General features: G+C 39.2%; 1 protein-coding gene across 22 annotated transcripts in view; it reads right to left on the bottom strand.

Annotated features, from left to right (window-relative positions):
* The window catches only part of DOCK9 (dedicator of cytokinesis 9), a 354977-nt gene that overhangs the window by 216440 nt on the left and 117858 nt on the right, over positions 1 to 20679 (bottom strand). For 4 of the 22 annotated variants that reach the window (XM_037065817.1, XM_037065822.1, XM_037065824.1 and 1 more), the window contains exon 1: positions 10968 to 11228. The exons of 15 other annotated variants lie outside the window; for them this stretch is intronic. In XM_037065817.1, coding sequence (XP_036921712.1) covers positions 10968 to 11090 — 123 coding nt within the window. In that variant the 5' untranslated portion in view covers positions 11091 to 11228. Of the gene's footprint in view, positions 1 to 10967; positions 11229 to 20679 lie in introns of those variants that run through there. 3 more of the 22 variants (XM_037065834.1, XM_037065837.1, XM_037065830.1) reach the window with 2 other exon arrangements.

Here is a 20679-nt window from a genome sequence, read left to right as displayed (position 1 = left end):
AGCTGGGCAGAGTTTCATAAAGGGCGCAGGGTGGTGGCAGGCCAAGGGCTTAGGACACAGTCACTAGGGGTGCGACAGCATCACTGGAAATCAAATGCAAGAGAGAAAATCACATCTATGAGAACCCTATCTGAAAGGATATTCTATGTGACTGCAAAGAATACATGAGTAAGCTACCTCAGGTGAGCAGCAGGACTCTGAGATGGATGTGCTTGACAATGGGTGGTTAACCACTGTCAACCACCCACTGGCCTTGGTTTCTTTGGAGCCAGAAAAGAATAGCTCTGTACAAGGGGTCCTACTGGACCTCTGCTCTAAGCACCTTTCGGTTTCTCATCTAAAATAGTAAACAATTTGAGTAGCACCTGTTTCAGGGAGTACCAACGTTTAGCTCGCCTGGGATGCCACATGTCTCCAAGCCACCCCTGGCCTATAGCCTGTGGTGAAAGCTGAGGCCAGACAGGCAGATGGGCTATGTCAGGAAGGGCCCTAAGGAAGCCAGCAAACTGGTACAGCAAAAAGGGGACCCAAGACAAAAGGCCTGTACCATCCTCCAGTCATAAAAAATGACTTCCTATCACCTTGAAATGGACATGGTCTTCTTCTCTCAACCCAGTACATTAAAACTTAAGAGACCCTGACAAAATATGATCCTATTCCTTCTCCAGATTGTTCATTAGTGTGTAGCAACAATGGTTTTGGCAGCTCTTTAGGATCATGCTTATTTAAAAGGAGCTAGAGGTTCAGTAACATTAGAACTACAGTTTTGCAAATATTAGAACCTGAGATTATCTGGTCTAGCCCTCTCATCTCACACACAGGGAAACAAGGGAGTGTGGGAGTTAAGTGACCATCTCCGGTTCCAGGAAGAGTTGCTGCAAGGCTGGGCCTGGATCCCAGGTCAGGATCCAGGTCCATGCTTTTCTCCTTGACCTCTATATCTTAATTCTCATACTTTCATTGCCAATGTGCATAAGCACATGATATAAAAAAGCTGAAGAGAACCTCGTCTAAGCTTGCACTGAGAAGCCGGCTCAAACCTGAGCATTTAACCACAATAGTGAATGAATTGAAGAATGTTTAGAAGAATGCATAAAAACTACCAAACTTCAAACATCTAAATATAGTTCTTAAACTGAAATGTGGGGTTATGCAAAGGTAGGGTTAGTCCGCAGAGGAGACTAACACCAAGAATGATGTACTTGTTAATCTAGTATTTTTTAGTCTTGTCAACATGGATATTTTTATACCAAATTTAAGCATTCAAATTTGAGAACTTGTCACTGAATGAAGATTTTATTTATTAGGCTTGGCAGCATTACCAAATCTTCAACACTCAAAATCAATTAATTTGATAGGAAGAAAAAAGTCTGAAGTTTTGTATTTGTCAGTCCATGTATTTTATAAAATACATGTCAGACCATGGATTTTATAAATAACTGTGGTCTTCCAAAATTATTATCCTATCACTAAATGAACAGAATTAAAGAATGTATAACAAATTGTCAAATCCACAGCAGCTAGAAAATGATGTAAGAGAAACATAATAATGAAATTTAGGGTAATAATAAAGATAATACTGATTACCAAAACCCCACAAAAATGCTTGCATTAAGTGAGCTGTGCTCAATGGGGATGCTGCAGAGAATGTCAATAAAGAAAGAAAGGCATGACAGGGATTTAGGGGGCTTTGTCATCGCCCAAGGAGCAAGCACACGAGGAGATGAATGGAATGGTGCAACTGCCCTTGCAAAGACAGTATCTGAAGTGTCATCTATCCTGGCACAGGCAAGGGCTAAGAGAGACAAAGAAGAGTATTAGGAGAACAGAGAGATAACAGATGGAGAACCTGAGAGGTGGGCTTGGCATGTGTCTCCCATACACATAACCATCTCAGCTTCCAGTTCTGCCTGCCATTTTTTTTACATGTGAAAGCAAAAAAAAAGATACACCATGGTAGTTGTATAAATAATTCTATCTTAAATGTATGTTACAGATTCTTTTCCAGCCAATAATCATCCCCACCATAATTATAACATTATGACCTGAAATTCTTAATTCTTCCTATGCCCATAAAAACTTTTTTTGGAACTCTGAAATGAGGAGGTCAAGTAATTAAGCTAAAAGGCTATACAAGCCAGATTTAGTCAGATTTCAATATGATTTACTTAAGCTACTTATTTGAAAATAGCGATGGTGGGGGATGGAATATTCATAACATATATTCTATATACCTCACAGCTAAATGTCCCTGAAGATTTCAGAGACCAGTTAAGGGCAGATGTAGGGAGTATTTAGTCCTGGTGCCAAAAATGTTTACTATCATTGTAGGTGGTGACAGGTAGATGGAGGTTCATAATACCAGCTCTGTGTTTCTTAAAGTGTGGTCCTAGACCAGCAACATCATCACCACCTGGAACTTGTTAGAAATGCAATTTCACCGAAGACCTACTGAATCGGAAATTCTGGTGATGAGGCCAAGCAGTTTGGGTTGAACAAAGCCACCAGCTGATTCTGGTATCCACTCAAGCTGAGAACCACTCTACTAATCTACTTTTGTGTATGTCTGAGAATTTCATATTAAAAATCTTTTCATAAAATCCTGACTCCACTGATTATTGGCTATGTGGCCTTGGGCAAGTTATCAAATCTCCATACCTGCATCTATAGGTAGGAAGAAAAAGTAATTTCTCTTATCATCGGCATAGGATTATTAAAGGGTTTCAATATATAGTACCTTTAGAGGGCAGAAACTCAACAAATGGTGGTCACAGGGATCATACAAAGTTATGTCATTCAGACATAAAGAGAATTTTAGCCCATGTAACATACATATGACTTTGCTGGATCACACACACATTATCTCCTTAAACTTCCCCCAAATTCTACAGTTGTATCATCACCATTTCATAGATAAGGAATCTGAAATTCAGAGGGGTTATATGAATTATATCAACTAATTAATTAATTAATTAAGGGGTTATATGAATAATGAAGGGTCCTGGGCTTGGCTCTCCTGGTTCCAACTCAGGACCCTTCCCATAACCCAATGGCAATAAGCATGATGGAATCTCAGAGTTCTTGGACAGGAAATGCTTCCCCAATCCCCCCATTTCCCTTTGTATAAAACCTAAAACCACTCCATGCTGTGATGCTTCAGCCAACACACCCCAGGGAGAACATAAGTCTGAGACTCTGCTCTCTGCCCAGCTCTGATATCTGGGAATGTAAGCCACATTGAACTGCCCAGGCTCCATGATCTCACCAAGGAAGAGAAAAGGCAGAATCCCTTCCTGAAGGAGACTTATTTTCTCTCTCAAGAATATTAAAAATATAGCAAAATAGTAAATCTTCCTGAAGAAGCAGGTTTGAATGCTGGAATACATATGAGTGCCATTAGGTAGTACTTAATTTACTTTGCCAATAAATATTTCAAGGATGTGATGATCTTTGCAAGGAAAAACCAGCTTCACACAATAAAGTCACACAATGATGTCTCCAAGTGTACTACAACCACCATAGGTGATGTTATGGTTTCAGATGTGGCTGACAAGGAAGAAGTAGTTCTGATAACAGAAGGTGTGCTGGCTAAGAGGAAGAGAGAGAAGGCTTCTGACTTTGGTCACCTAAGTTTGCACTTCTGTACTCAAGTACTCACATAAAATATCAGGTAATATTTAATCTAAATTTTAATCTAAAAATTAATCTAAATTTTAATTTAGCTTAAAAAATAGAAGCACAGTTTGGCGGCACAATACCCACGTAATATTTATTCAAGTAGGTTCCTTTAGGTGCATCCTTTATTACTTTTTTTTGCAATTCATCACATTTGGATATTGGAGGCTTGGATATTTTGCCTTTGAAGGCAAAAGAAGGAAAAATAAATAAGAATCATCCTCAGACCCAGTCTTTCCTTGAAGCCCTTTCTGCAACCCATTTTTGTCAATATATTCTGCAAAGGGTGTGGAAAAGCAAAAACCACCCCCCCAAAAAAACAAAGTAAAAAACAAACAAACAAAAAGAGGAGGGGTGCAGTAGCTTCGGCATTTTGTCAGAGATGGAATACAAAGAAAAGGATATAAAGTACAGCATAGGGAATATAGTCAATAATACCGTAATAACTATGTATGGTGCCAGGTAGATACCTGGTAGATCCCCCAGGACATAGCAGAGGGATCACCTTCTAAGTTATATAAATGCCTAACCACCATGCTTTATACCTGAAACTAATGTAAAATATTTAATGTCAACCGTAATTGAAAAAAACAAACCCAAAAAACCATGGTTCCTGGTAGGCATACGTTACCGCCCACCCCCACCCAATTAAGTGAGGCAGAGATGCATAATTACTTAACATGCTAGAATAACGATGTCATGGTGGGCCAAAGGAGTACACAGTCTATGGGAAAATGCAGGGACAGGGTATGAAAAGGTTACGTGGAGGAGCTGACATGTGAGCTGGGAATTAAAGGATAAAAGAAAATGGTCAGGCAGTGAAGCACATACCAGACAAAGGAAGAGCAGTGCCCAGGTGTGGAAGCATCCCCAGTGGAAAAACACAGGGCCCAAGACAGGATGAATTTGGGAAATGGCAGAGATGAGGCCAGCAAATAAGTTCAGGGACAGCCTCTAAGGGCCATGCTTTGCCTTCTCTGCACAGAAAAGACATTTAAGCAGGAAAGTTAGTAACTCTAGCTGTGTTTTGAAAAAAAATGGTCAGGCAGCATGTTGAAGTATAGCTCAGAATAAGGAAAGACAGACTGCAGTAAGTTGACCTGGGCAGTCCAGATAATTTTCAGAGATGAGGTGTCTAAATGGCAGACACTACTATCTCCATCTTATAGAAACAGAATCTTGGCTTAGAAATGTCGAATGTTGTTTAAAATACACGGAACGCAGGTCCCCTTTGCAGCACACACTTCTGCTTCTCCCCTGGTAGTGACAACTCTCAAGAGCAAGGAGATCCCAAAACAGAACTACAGACTAGCTCCTCCCCAAGAACCTGGCAAAGCTCTCAAAGACCTGCCAGTAAGTGGCACATACATTGTCTGGAAATCAAACACTAAAAACTTCTAAAGCTTCAAAACAAAATGTCACTCTACGAGAAATGCAGGACTAGCTATATTACCTTACAAGGATATTTCAAACTTCTAGAAAGTTGAGGATAAACTATAATTTCCAAGCTTTTTCAGTTCCAAAATTATACTCATAGTGAAATGTCATTTGTAGGCTCAAGCCAGGGCTTCATGCCTCTTTTGTGTAATATTCCCTCCTAACTTCAAATTTTGCTGCCACTTTTATTTATTTCCAGCTTGGTCAATGTTAGGGTGGGCGGGGATAGGAGGAAGCCCCAGCTGGACTTTGCCAAGACGCACATCCTCACAGTAACCTGAATCCGAGGAAGAGACCACCAATGCTGTATTGCTGTTCAGAGGGCACCAATCCCCAGCTCCCACGGGGAGCCAACGAAAATAAAACCCCACGACATTCCCTGCTTGGGTGGGACTTCCCTGGCCTGATTCTGCAGACCGGGGAACCTCGCCCGGGCACACAAACCCCAGTAAAGCTCTTTGTTGCCTGATTTTATGGCTGATTGGTATTTCTTTCTCAGCGGAGCCTAAGAAAACCTTTCAGTCAATGCATTTCACCTGTGTTACTCATTTATCTTGGGTGAAAAGTCAATATCCCCTGTTTTGCAGCAACTCCAAAATTCAAGCAATTTTGGATAAACTAACTTAGAATCTAAAACTAAATTCCAGAATCTTGACCTGACTCCATCACAGGTTATTCTGGGATCAACACTAACAACCCTAAAATGTTAGCCCCTTCATAATCTCTAAGAGGAGACCTTAGAGGTTATTACTACATGCTTCTCATTTAATGTATTTAACAGGCTTAAAACAGTGTCTAGCACAGAGCAAGTCACTATATATTTTTTCCCATTTTATTATTATGCCCCCCAAAGAAAAACAACTGGCATTACTTTGTTATAAAAAATAGTAACCAGACATTGTGCCTCCATGTTGATGACATTCATGAGCAAACAAACACACAGGAGCCAGTTGGATTTTCGTGTTCTATACAAGCAAGAAACCCAGAAGGTAACAGTGGCTCAGCGTTGTGATGATGAGACGGTGACACAAGCTATGGAAGCCCCTTCTCTAGGATAGTTTTCCATGCTGGCAAGATTATTAAATTCACCCTGATGCTACTGAAGCACGCACTCTCCAAAGGTTCCTTCCACCAACCAGTCCACAAAATACGTGTGCAACTTTGGGGGCCTCATTCACGCGAATTGTTCATATGAATATTCAGGGGGCCCTATGCCTTCTGTAAAGCCAGGCTAGGCTTGTTTTAGGTGCTCAAAAATTAAGGATGTGTCCTTCCTGGAGCTGATGATGATTTAAATGTTGCCTGCTTTAGTGGGAAAGGATGGGCGAGATGAACAGTCCTCTGCGCCTAATAAGCACCATGTAAAAAGTATTTCTGAGGAACAAAGCCCCTCACTACTCAGACTTTACTGCTTGGGGAGAGAGGGGGGTGGCTGGTTTCACTCACCTGCCTCCCCAATGCACTACTCAGTAAGTCTGACAAATCTCAGTGTTTATAAATACAGTTCTGATGAATGAAAGAATAAACAAATTAAGGAGAAAACCAAAAAGCATAGGGAAGGCTTGTGGCTCTAAATAAGTACAATTGTCTGGTTTTTTGTCACCTGGGAATGTCACTACATAAACCTTGCAGGGACGTCTTTCCTTCACCACTCAGTATTTTAAAAACAAGGAACCTGCCCTGGCTGGTGTAGCTCAGTGGATTGAGTGTGGGCCTGCGAACCACACGATCGCGGTTCAATTCCCAGTCAGGACACATGCCTGGGTTGCAGGCCAGTTCTCAGCAGGGGACTCACGAGAGGCAACCATACATTGATATTTCTCTCCTTCTCTTCTTCCCTTCCCCTCTAAAGATAAATAAATAAGAATCTTTAAAAAATAAATAAATAAATAAATAAATAAATAAATAAAAACAAGGAAACTGCTTATTAAGTATCACCAAGGTAGTTAATATGGTTAATTATTTCTAAAGACCTCTATAAGGATGTAGAAAACCCATAGGGCTGAAGGGCTTTAAACACATAATTTAGTTAACTTAATCACAGACATCCAAAGTCTTATACTATAAGGGTGTCAAACTCATTTTCACCAGGGGCCACATCAGTTGCATGGTTGCCTTCAAAGGGGCAAATGTAATTTTAGGACTGTGTAAATGTAACTACTGCTTAATGGTTAAGGGAAGGCTCGGCACTGACAATGGGTACAAACAAGGTGCCAAGCCAGACAAAACAAGGTGGAGGGCCGGGTTCGGCCCATGGGCCTTGGAGTTTGCCACCTGTGTATAGGATATTGGGAACAGCACGATCATTGTCCATAAGCTTATACTTCAGGGTTTCTGTCTTAATTCACTTCTGCTACTTCTAAAGTAAAGAGAACTTCGGGGAGAGAAAAGCTTTTCTCAGATAATACACTGACTTGTCCAACCAAAGGCCCAGTCTCCTCATCCTATCTACAACACACTGGCACACATGCTGCCTTCTCATGTGGCCAGTTAACTATCATCTGTTCATTCAAACATCAAAATAAGAACTCAGATTCATTTTTTAACACTTGAAGATCTCAGGAAATAACATAAATAGAAAAGGTGTCTCTTAAAAGAACTTTTCAAAAACTACCTAATGAGTATATCTAACACATGAAAATTCAGTTCTCTTCTATCTTCATATCCTTCAACCTTCAAAATTCCCCACATAAGACCTGTGCTTCAGTCTTTACCTACCTCCTAAAAGTAACTCAGCGAAAGGACAACACAAATGACACATCTCCAACCATTTCTACTCTTTGAGGCCACACCTTTTTCTTCTAAACTGTTGGGCAGTAACAATTAGAATAAATTATTTCCAGGAATTACTTACAGTTGGGCTGGGGTGGGGGCAAGGAGCAAAAATAGGGATTCAAGTGTAAGCAGGGTAACTAATTTGTAGCCATCAAGAATATGCCAATTGTTCCCCTATTAGTCACTCACAGTCCACAAAGGCATTTTTCAATGGGGTTGGCAGTGAGCCTGGATAGGAACAGGGAAGTTTCACCATGTACTTCCTTCCCCGCTTACAGTCACAATGAAAGGACAACACCTACATAGGTGCCTATACTACAGCCTCTGAAACTTTATAATGTCCAAACACATATTTCTCTTAGAAATACTCAATGACTTTACCTTGCACAGAACAAGCAGCCACTGCTAAGAGTAACCTTAGCCTTTGTCTTAACAGAAAAGAAACATCATCGCCAATGAGGGCCCGGAGGAAACTTCTAATAGAAGTTTTATAGAAGAAGTACTTCTGATTTATGTAAGTGCTGTAAGCTATATTTACTAGTTCATTCACTGTTAGTTGTTCACAGCCCACACAATCATTTTTCAGTGACTGTACATTATAATAATTGCAAAGAATTAGAATCAAATTGAGTAATCATTGAATTATGATATAGCCATAAACTGGAATAATATGCAACCACTAAAAACAATGGCATAAATCTGTATGTAGTGGCAAAGAAAGATGTTCTTGACATGTTCTGAGAGAAAATTAATGTGGAAATCTATAGTATTAGCACATTTTCCAAACACACACACACATACAGTGTTATATTTTTATATGCACAGGAGGAAATCTAGAAGTATACACACCAAGTAATTAATAGGGAACACTTTTGGAGAATAAAGGTAAGGGCACTTTATTTTTCCATCTTTCTATACTATTTATATTTCTTATTATATGCATTAGTTACTTTTATGCTTTCTAAAACTATGTAATATTTCCCCCCCAAGGAGTGATTATGTACATAACTAAAACCAGCAGAACTTAATTTCAAAGTGCTATGTCTTGAATAAAGTTAAGTTACATTTAAATGTTATAGCCCTCACCAGGTAGCTCAGTTGGTTACAGTGTTGTCCCCATAAGCTAAAGTTGTGGGTTCCAACCCCGGGCAAAGCAGACACAAGAATCAACCAATGAGTGCATAAACAAGTGAAACAACAAATTGGTATTACTCTCTTTCTCTGTCTCATCAATAAAACTAAATTAAATAAATAAACATTGTAGACTTGGGAATTCTCAGTGAGCATGTGAGCTATTGATGTAACGAATAGCACTACAAAAACTAGATCTCATGGCTGTGTGGGCATACTTTTTGAAAACTGTCCTGGGAAAAAGTTTTACTCCAAGCAGTTTGCTGAATTCTCACTGCAGGCAGTGATAATCAGAGATAAGGAGGTCTGTCCTTGGGCAGAGGCCCTACTTAAATACCCTTGCTTCTCTTATCTGATATTAGCTCTTTGTATCTTGCTTACCCCATGGAAACAGAGCTTTCCACACTGCCAAAAGCTCCTGAGCCCTGATGAGCATCTCCACTAGGTACAGCTGCAGCCAGCATACCTCATCCATTACAGTGGGGAAAACCTCTCCATGGAAGTAAGTGCCTGGAGTAAGATTTGACCTAAACAAATATGGGATATTTGGGGATATGAGGGGCTGGGGTTTTTTGTTGTTGTTATTTGTTTGTTTGTTTTTTTGAGCACTAGAAAGACAAACATTTTTAACGGTCACTTGTGGAATTAAAAAATCACACAGAACCTTTCTACAGTGTAATCATCTGGACAAATATTTCTACACATTCTGAAGAATCACTGACAATATCTTTAAAAGATTTTTAAGAAGATTCACAAAGGAACCCAAACCACACAATTTCCTCCAATGAAATCTATTCAGCACATAAGCAGGTCAGCTACTCAATAGATAAATGAACTATTGTGCACCAGAAAGAATTCCAAGATAATGAATAACATCTCAAAACAATATTCCAGGGTAGGGACCTAAATCTCTCTGATGAAAGCCTGCAGTGCAAAGGCCCATCATACATTACTGACTTTCTCAGTTCATGGTTAGCAATACAATTTTGAAGTCAGTACAATACAAGGCAGTCTCAATGTCAGAGGAAAGCAGTTTAATTCATATTAAATCATTATAGGGAAGTTTAAGATCAGAGTCTTAAAGATATTAGTTGAAAATTAATTAACCACTTTATGATAATGTCAATTAGACCCTTATTTTAAAAAATCACTATATAAAATCACTAAGTATTAGTTTAAGAATCCCTTTAACAGCTCATTTGAAAAGCTCAACTGTCCCCTTTGCAGTACCTGTTGGTGATTTTATGCAGTTTATTTTTTAAAAATTATGTGACTTCATTGTACTAAATAAACTCTGAGACAGCGCAAACTACTCATTGATACTAACAACACGACTGTTTTTCACATTTCCTCCCTTACAAAGTCTACTGAAACACTTAAATTTATCAAACTGCTATGAGTTGGGCTAATGTTAAGAACAGAAACATTTCTATCAATTGGTTCAAAATATAGGTTATTTCTTACTGTGCTCAAGGCAAACCTGTTAAAATGAGTAAGACCGCACATGTAACTTTAACAGTTACATTCCTTAAAAGCCCCCAATGTCATCCTCCTCATTTTCACAATAACATAAATGCATAATGTAAAAATGTTTTAATTTTGCAAAGAACATCTTTTTCAACCCTGCAGAAGGCAATTAAAACACTCTTCCCTGGGTGTACATTTGGCAACACTGCAGCTAAATGGGACATAATTTTGAACAACACGGTTGTGTTATACAAAGAAGTCTCCTGGAAACCATGCTTACCCACAAAAAGTCAACATATCTTTCCTCACAAAGAAAATCAAAGTGGAACTGAAGACAATCTACAGGAAAAGAGAGACAGTTCTCAAGAGACAGGCAGAGCAAGTTTTAAAATCCAAAGGAGGGCAAGAAGGCACGAAGAACGCACACAATTATAAGCACCGTGTGGGGAAGGCGAAAGAATTACTGTGGATGTGCCCCTTACCAGCACTGGCTGTGTGCTCTCTGCTTCCACTTCTCCCTGAGATGCATCCTTGTGCTGCATGGGGGACTCGATCACCAGCTCCTTTTTGATACTTCTACTTGTCCTGCACTTATCAACCTGCATTCTTGGCTGAAAATGCAAGTCAGAAAGCCTGCAACTTGGACAGCTGTTGGACCCGGCTCTGCAAGACACACACGCATGCCAACGGCCAGAGGAAGGAAAGGAAGCTAGCTGGCTTCCCAGGCACAAGTGGTCAGCCCCACTGGCTGAGTCTGCAGAGCCTGCCAGGGTGGGAGGGCATGACAGTGACGGCCAGCCTTCAGGGGTGTTACTACCGCTCACAAAATGGGAGGGTCCCTCTCACAGGCCAAAGGAAAACAAATCCTGAACTGTACAATACACAGTGTACTGCCTCTCTGTTAAAGACCGGCCTCATTGTGTCTGCTCCGAGTAGGGTGGGCCAGATGCGCACAAATCAAAACAGTGCAGTGTTTAAAAGAAAACCAGACACAGTTAAACTCCTTCATAATTGTTTCAAGTAATTACTTCAAATGTGAAGCTTGTGGAGCTGAAAAGACAGTTAGGTCATCTAGACATTCTAAAATTCTTAGTTTTTTTGATGCTTTTCCTTTGTCTTATGGCTAAACACCAATAGCTAGCTGATGATCAATGCCAGCAAGAGAAATCAGCAGGGGATTCCTGAGCCTGCAACCTCATGGCTGCAGGTGTAAAGAAAGTTTCTACTTACACGAAAAACTTAGCTTACATGTTATTTTATGCTGGCAAAACAGTCATCAAACAGTTTCATGGGAAACCATATATCATGGTAACTGTTCTTATTAAACAGAATGTTACTTTAAATCCATCTATAGTCAGGGTGTCTGTCTCTCCTTTCAAGCAGTGTCAGAAGTGGTTGGGAAGGCAAGATGAATAGACAGCATAAGTGACAGATTAGCATAATGAACAGAGATTTACACAAAGCACAGGAAAGTAGCTGAGTCACCATCCCATGGTTCATTGGGGATGGCACCCAAAATGTGTTTTCCCAAAGCCTGTTTTTGTTATTTCCTCACAATAACAGTAACATTTAAATCATTTTAAGATCATCTCTTAGGGAAAACTAAAACAAGTTTTAAGGGATTTATTTTAAAGTTACATAGAAATGGACATTAAGATGGGATTAAACATTAATCTGTACTTCCTGGGCTGCTGCGGTGCTTCTCCCAGTTAGTTACTCTGCTTATTTTCTTGAAATCAGGGAGGATTTAGTTACAGCAGGTAATAGAATTAATAGTAGTAAACAAACAATGGAAATGGGTGTCATTTAGCAACAACAGGTGCCATAAGGTACACTACCCAAGGAAATCTATAAACTATCATATAAGATATAGTACAAGTCTCCCACTTTCCGGGCAAAGTAACTGGCTGGGAGGGCTATGATGGGGTGTGGGGAATGTGGGAGCTGAGATGGTACCCAATGTCCACCTATTTTTCTTTCTACCAGGACCTCTATCACTTAAACACCAGCAATTATTCTGAGTGTGGATACTAATTGTGTAATGAGTCACAAGTGTTCAACAAGTCTCTAATAAAAAAATTAGTCGTTTCTATAATTTTTTTTTAAAGATTTTTTATTTATTTATTTTTAGAGGGGAAGGAGAGAGGGAGAGAAACATCAATGTATGGTTGCCTTTTGTGCATCCCCTGCTGGTAGTTAGCCTGCAAGGAACCGGTTTGCAACCCAGACATGTGCCCTGACTGGGAATCGAACCGCCATCGTCTGGTTCGCAGGCCCGCGCTCAATCCACTGAGCTACGCCAGCCAGGGCTGTTTCTATAATTTTTTTTACGCTACCTAATCTTTCAACCTTGGGTAATTTTCCAAGGTAAATATAAACTCACCAAGTCTGTGTTTCAAAACAATATGATCTATGAATTTAAAACTCTATCTTTGTAAAGTTAAAAGAGAGTAGGAAAAAACCCAAAAGCCTCAGTTACATAAATAAATAATTGAAAGACAGTTAAATCAACACTTAGAAATGTCCCATGAATCAGAAGAGGCAAGAAAGAGTTAAGCCACAGTCACTAAACAGACAAACTAAGCCTTAGGAAAATACAGCATAACCAACAACTCAAAAGCTTTTTGAAATGGCTTGAGAAGTTCTGAATAGCCCAAATCTTCCTTGCATCCCCATAATCATTAAAGCCATCAGAAGTTCTGGACTTTGAGAGAATGCTATCCTATTTGTTGGATCAAAGTACCCTGACATTCTCTAGATAATGAGAAGGAACATGGGTTGTATATTTTATGAAACTAGAGTGCCCACTGTGTCCCAAGCCCTGAAAAGAGAATTTTTTTAATCTTCAAAACGACCCTATAAAGTAGGTAACATGGTTATTCCCATTTCACAGATGAGAAAACAGATGCATAGAGATTTTATGTATGTGAAGAAGGTCACACTGCAAGCAGTGGCAATATGGATGCAGTGTACACGTATGTTTAACCCATGACACCGTGCTGAACCAGCTGTCTCTTCAGACTATACCAACTGCTAAAAATCGTAAATATGTAAAAACTACCAATCAACAACTAAAAATAAANAACATGGTTATTCCCATTTCACAGATGAGAAAACAGATGCATAGAGATTTTATGTATGTGAAGAAGGTCACACTGCAAGCAGTGGCAATATGGATGCAGTGTACACGTATGTTTAACCCATGACAACGTGCTGAACCAGCTGTCTCTTCAGACTATACCAACTGCTAAAAATCGTAAATATGTAAAAACTACCAATCAACAACTAAAAATAAAGGCAGAATCTGGGTTTAATCCCATCAAGATAATTTAGTGAAAAGAGTAAAAAACAAAAATGGCATAGCATAGTCCCTGGTTCATTTCACGGTAATTGCTGTTATTGTTGATGTTTTTTATCATAGTCTGAAGCTGTTTATCTTAGTCCTGAAATCAGGACTTTGGATGTTGTGTTCTAAAATAACAATTCTACCAACTGCTATTTCAAAGGAGATTTTGTAATGAGTTGTAGCAACACATTACAAAGTGGTTCGGCTATTTAAAATCAACTGTTTTTTCCCTCTTTGCAATTCAACTGTGACAACTACCTTCGGTCATCTTGAAATCCCTGTGCTCATGCCATGAGCCAGGCATCTTCTTCAAGTTGTTCTATATGTTTCAAAATTTTGGCAGTGAATTTATATTTCTTTTGTAATCAAGGAAAAAATTTTGATTTGGCTCTGAGCTTCCAGGTAGCCAGGACAGAAAGGCAAACATGATCAGTTCCATAATTCATATCATCAAAAGAAGAAATCAAGTGGTAAGGCAAGTAAAACTTTTAGAGTTTCTCACACAGAGACTTATATAAAAGGAGAACTGATTAATGTACTGGACAAGGTTCTCAACATTTATATGAAATGCAGCAGCCAAATTCACACAGCTTTCTCACCACCATCTCAGAGCATTATACTTAAATTCAGGAGACAGGAGAGCAATTCTGAGAGCACCTTCAAGTAGGTCCAACTCATTTTTGGACCTAATTTTCCTTTCTCCATAGAAAGGAAATTCTAACAATCTACATGAATGGAGGCACTTTTGTTAGCCTTCCCCCTACCTAACTTCTCAGGCAATGTAAGATGTCCTTGTTATAGTCTGCTCATTTAGAACAGACCAACACTTTAGAAACATGACCAGCAGGGAGAATTACATGGGATAGCATTTAACTCCAGAACCTAAACCTCTGAGAAGGATGTGGTTTCTCTAGGGAGTTTATGAGATCAGTGTCTGAGGACAAGAAAAATGACATCTTGTGTCACAGCAGCCACAAGAGGAAATGCCATCTTAGGACAGGAAACAGGTAGCCAAGGTTTCCACCATTTCAAAGAACAACATATATGCATATGCTAGACCTATGAACTCAAATCCACTAACATCTACTAAGATCCTATGACCTAGCAACCTCAAGTTCTTTCACACACTAACTTATTTAACTCTTACAATAACAAACATATCTATGAAAACGTATTAAGGGTATAAAGTTTCACTGTCAAAACAAAGTGGAGTAAACTCTGTGGGGAAACAGGAATACTTCAGGATGGAATCAATGCTTCTATATACAGGTTTCAGTTATCAGATTTTAATATGCATGCACGTTATTTTAGAGGTTAGGTACACAAAAATATAAAAACATTATGAGAAATTTAGAGGATTTTCTAAGGGAAATTTTTTTACTATAAAGAAGGCAAACTTTAGACACAAAAGCCCCCATATCTCTGCCCTCCCACTGTACAGTGAGGTTCCATCACATTCTGAAAAGCAAGAAGGTGAAGGACCTTCTCACCCAGATGATGCCCTACGTGTGACTCAAAGCCCAGATTAAATACCACCCTGCTCTATGAAATCCCTTGCTTCTCCTAGCCAGATCAATTAGCTTCTCTTCTGCTAAACTTGTACTTCTCTCTCTTTCGGAGCTTTTCAGAATCCTGTCTTTTACTAAGTTTGTACATGTCACATTTTTAATGAGACTGTAAATTCATAAGGGCAGGGACTATATTTTTACCACATTTGAGTACCCAGTGTCTCTAGTATTGCAAGTGCTCAAAACATATTTGCTAAACTTAACACTTATGTCCATTTCATGTTACTGGTTATCTTTAGCTTGAAAGTTAAATTTAGTAGCTGTAAAAATATGCAATTATTTTCATTTGTTAATGGCCCGAATTAAGGCAGAAGCATTCGACTGTTTGTAAACCGAAACCCAAAGGATCATTTACTATTAATTAAAATGTCCCTTTCTCCCAGCCAAGAAAATATTATCTGAAATAACTTGCTAGTCATTTTTTGAGACAAACATATTCTTAGAAACAGTATAACCGAACCTTTAAGAAATACAAATAGCGGGCTGAGAACCAAAGTGTCGCTGGTTCGATTCCCAGTCAGAGCACATGTCTGGGTTGCAGGCCAAGTCCCCACTTGGGGGCACATGAGAGGCAACCACACATTGATGTTTCTCTCCTTCCCTTCCTCTCTCTCTAAAATATAAATAAAAAATAAAATATTTAAATGTAAAAACTAATAAAATGCTTCTCTCTAAAAAAAAGAAATACAAATAAACTTGTTTTTAGCAATGAATTACACAAAATTTGAAACTGCATTTTGCTGTAGCTAATAACTGTATAAGGAATAACCATACACAGAATAAATATCTCAACACAATGGAGCTTTTTTACCCACCTATTAGGGGTTCTTGGCATATCAGAAGCATGCTTTAAATATATCAATTACCCATGGCTAGTGTGGCTCAGTGGATTGAGTGCTGGCCTGCAAATCAAAGGAATTCTGGTTCAATTCCCAGTGAGGGCACATGTCTGGGTTGCAGGCTTGGTCTCCTGTTGGGGGCGTGCTAGAGACAACCACACATCGATGTTTCTCTCCCTCTCTTTCTCCCTCCCTTCTCCCCTCTCTAAAAATAAATACATAAATCTTTAAAAAATATGAAATATATCAATTAACTTTAAAGGCACACACATATATGTTAGAGAGTTTAAGGTACATGATGAGGTATGTCCAGAAAGTATCCAGCCACGTGCCATGAAAAATAGACAAAGGAAACATTGTACATGGGACAACAATGCCTCAGTCCTCTTCAAAGTAGGCACCTTGGGACCTTACACAGTTTTCACAATCACCATTAGCTGTCCTGTCAGATTTTCCAGAATCTCATCAACAGTCTAAAATCTCTTCCCTTTCAAAGGTGATTTTAGTTTTTGGAAAAGCCAGAAGTTGCCGGGTACCATATCTGGGCTCTATGGGGGCAGATTCACCTGGGTCATTTGATGTTTCACCAAAAACTGTACAACATGTGATGCTTGAGTGGGTATGCTATCATGATGAAGCTACCAAACATCAGTTGTCCATAGATGCGGCCTTCTGACTCATCCAAATAGTTTCCACAAAGGAATGAATGTTTAAGCTTAACACAAAATTTTGATGTACATTCATTGTTCCACTAGCTCAGTCATTTTGAATGCAACAGCCACACAGAACACAGGCTTATCCAACGGCATGTACCATGCCCACCGACTAGTACAGTGAAGTCATCACTGTTCACCCATGCACATTCCAGCATACTCTCCTTGGCTGCCAGGTTACATTGATGTCACACGAACCATTTTTTTATATCAGCAATGGTTGGACTTTTTCCGAACAGGCCTCATAAATGCCTTTAGAGTACATACAAAGCATATTTAAATATATAGAGCATACAGATATGTAACACATATTTTGGAAAACACCCTTAAATATGTATCTAAATATTATATATATGGCTCTAATCTAAAGTAATCATTCCTTTTCTCTTATTTTGGGAAAAGTTAAAACTATAGGTAAAAATTATTATGAAAAACTGCAGAAAGGTAATGACTAAATATTTTCCACAGTGTATTATTACAGGTCAGCTTGCTGGCCAAAGAAAAGAAGAGGTATCAGGGAAATGATTTTCCCTTCTGAGAAAAACAAAAGCATTGTACCTAAGAGACACAAGAAGCAGAAAACAGAGCAGCACAGGATTAGAGTCAACCCTTGCAAGGAGTGAAGTGATAAATATTATAGTGATGGCAGAGACAGGGTAGAACAATGAATAGAGAATAGATGTAGGGACGGGTGGAGGTGAGAGAGAAGAGAGGGTCTCTACATCAGACCCCTTGGTCTCTTGGAAGAAGTAATATCAAAAAACACATTTTGATATAAAGTCTGATGCTCACCTCAAATAATCACAGAAATGGAAAACATGCTGTCATCTGGTCTAGTGCTTCTTAGACTGGAATCCAAGGCTGAACTTGGGGAGAAAGTGGTCCATGAGCCCTCTAAAATGACATTCAAATGTTTGTATGCCTGTAATTTTCTTGAGAGGCCTCTGGAATTCATCTAGTTCTTAGAGAAGGAACCAAGTGAAGATTTGACTCAATTCGCAGAATAAGGAAACTAAGATCCAGAGAGATAAGCTGGAGAACCACCCAAGTTATGGAATACAAAACTCCTCACTTTTGTAGATTCAATTATATCCAAGTAGAGGTAACAGCAATTTAAACACCAAACCCCAGTTAAATAAATAAGCATTAGATGGCAATCAGCAGTGTCAACACCTGTAGTCTACTTTCTTGTTGACAGATGGCCAGATCAGCAAATGGGTCATTACATGAAGCCTGATGCCCAGTGGACAACCCAAGGCCAATAATATATAACCCCCAAACAGGATAAATAACATAACCAATACAAAGTATATGTCTTGAGAATTTTTAATGACAAAGAAAAAGCCCATAATTAAACACACATACAAGACAAAAAAATGTGACTTCTGATTACCTCTGGTATGTGAGACTATCACATAGAAGAAGAGAAGTTTAGATGACTTCTCTAAACTCTTGTTTTCTAAAAATTTTCTTCAAAAGTACTTATCACTTCTACAGTCAGAAACAAATGAAAACGTCGGATTACTAAACAGTGGCATAAAAAAAGCTCACACTGAGGTTTTAGCCTCCACCATGCCACTCAACAACTTTGTGATACTTTAAAGGCACTTTGCCTAAGTCCTACCTTTCTGGGTCCTATAAAATGAGGGCTTAGACTACAAAATCTTTCCAGTTCTACATGTCTATAACATTAACTATTAAAACTTCCCTTAATGATGACACTGGGGAAAAATAAGTCACCTCAATGGCATGATAAACATTTCCAAATCATACTGCCCTACTACACACAAAAGAAAAATACAAAGACTAAAAGTGGATATATTTCTAAATGTGTCACATCCTCATTTCCAAAAGAGCAGAGGAAGAGCTGAGAGGCTGGCAGACAAAAATAACTAAAAGATGTTCTATTGGTAAAGAAGAGTGTCCAGAGGAGGCCCACTACCCTCCTCTCTACACAGCTCTAGGGTAAGACCATTGTGCTGGGACAGCAGTGGAAAAGCCCTAAAGAAGGCTTTGTTTACAGATGAAGAAACAAAGATGGGGAGAGTCCTTCTACTTCTAGAGATGGCTCTCTGGTATACTGGCTGTGTGAATTTAGGACAGTGTATTTACCATTCTGGGGGCCCCAGTTCCCACATTCAGAAAACACGAATTATAATATCCACCATTATAATCCTAGCTAGATTCTGTTCACCCCCAAAGCCCAAATGGATTATGGCTATGTCCCACTCTGTGGAGGAACACTGTGTGCAGCTCCATTCAAAACGCTTCTCAGTAAAGACAGCCCATGGCCACCTGAGACTGCTGCTTTTCCTGCTTGCATTTTTCCACAGCCTCCATCACCATCATACATTCTCTATGCTACTTTTCTTATTTGTTTAATGTCTGTCTAATCACAATTTAAAAAAAAAACACCCAAGAAGTTCCATGAGGACAGGGGTTTTTGTCTATTTGCTCACTGCTCTGCTCTGGGTCCTAAAACAGGATAGGTACTCAAAAAACATGTCTTGCATGAATTTACTGAAGGGTCAGGATCCCCTCAGGCTGAACATAGAGCTTTTACACTATAGATACCAAGAGTTTTCCTGCAAACTGTAAATTTATTTTAATCACCATAATGATAATTTAGCCAGCAGTATTACTTATTTGTTTTAGAGATGGAAATTCACAAAGCCAAAGAAAACATAATGTGCCTGAGATTTCTCTGAGGAAACAAAACTCCCAGACTGAGTCACCAAAGCCTGGCCCGCCTCACAGCCTCAGCCTTAACTGGAGCAATCTCAGCATGCTTTATCACCCCTCCACACACCCAGTACTGTGTATGCGTGTGTGTGCAGGTGACTGCCAGCAGGCACTATGTGTACTTTATGTACTGTGTCCACAGTAGGCAATCCATAAAGATTTGCTTATAGAAAAAATAATGAAACTGCCTCATATTGGTTTGATTTATCAGAAACCCAACCCTCAAAGGAATTCATATGGAGCAAAGTTTTCTAACTTTCCTCAGTACATGTACAGATGCTAAGGTTAAGATCCACAGAATACACACTTGGTGAGAAAAACAATCAAAACCTTTTTTAAAAGCTCTAAAATGCTTCTTTCTACATAAAAATGCTTTGTTCGATTACAACTGGAAGACAAATAATGTCCATTTTCCACTTCTTCCCATATCCACCCCCCAAAGCAATCCAATTAAAAAATGCAAATAACCACCCTCCAAATTTATGGCTTTTGTAATATCTTTGTGTATGTGAAATTCACATATAGCAAATCCCATCAGTGTTTATAAGGCACAACACCAGTGAACCATCTAGATTTATAGATGACAGAGATGGGACAAGCTGGCAGAGGTCACACAATTCTGACTACTCTCAGGTATCAAAGTGAATGGCCATTAGTTACCTAACATAGGGAAAGAGAGAGGACAGGCTTGCAGGAAAATGCTGGATACCTACTTCTGCAAAAAGAAAAACACCCCAGGGCTACAAGGAGAAAGTTGGCAAAGGGGGTTGTGGACTCTCCACTAGTACTTCTAAATTAATTTAGATTGTACTTAAAAGACAATGATCATTTACAATAATACCAGGTTTCCTAACAATAACTGGGAAGTCCCCTCTTTTAAAAACCATTAGATCATGTCCCTTCCATAAGATGAACTCAACAGCAGCAAAGATGATCTATCACTTTTTCATCCTACTGCCTAAATGATGGCCTTCCACTTCTTCCCA

Source organism: Sturnira hondurensis, unplaced genomic scaffold, assembly GCF_014824575.4.
Source record: "Sturnira hondurensis isolate 20B ecotype Veracruz unplaced genomic scaffold, ASM1482457v3 Scaffold0016184, whole genome shotgun sequence".
In the NCBI taxonomy this organism is placed as follows: domain Eukaryota; kingdom Metazoa; phylum Chordata; class Mammalia; order Chiroptera; family Phyllostomidae; genus Sturnira; species Sturnira hondurensis.
The sequence above is the reverse complement of the archived record's forward strand: the minus strand, read 5'-3'. Positions and strand labels throughout refer to the sequence as shown.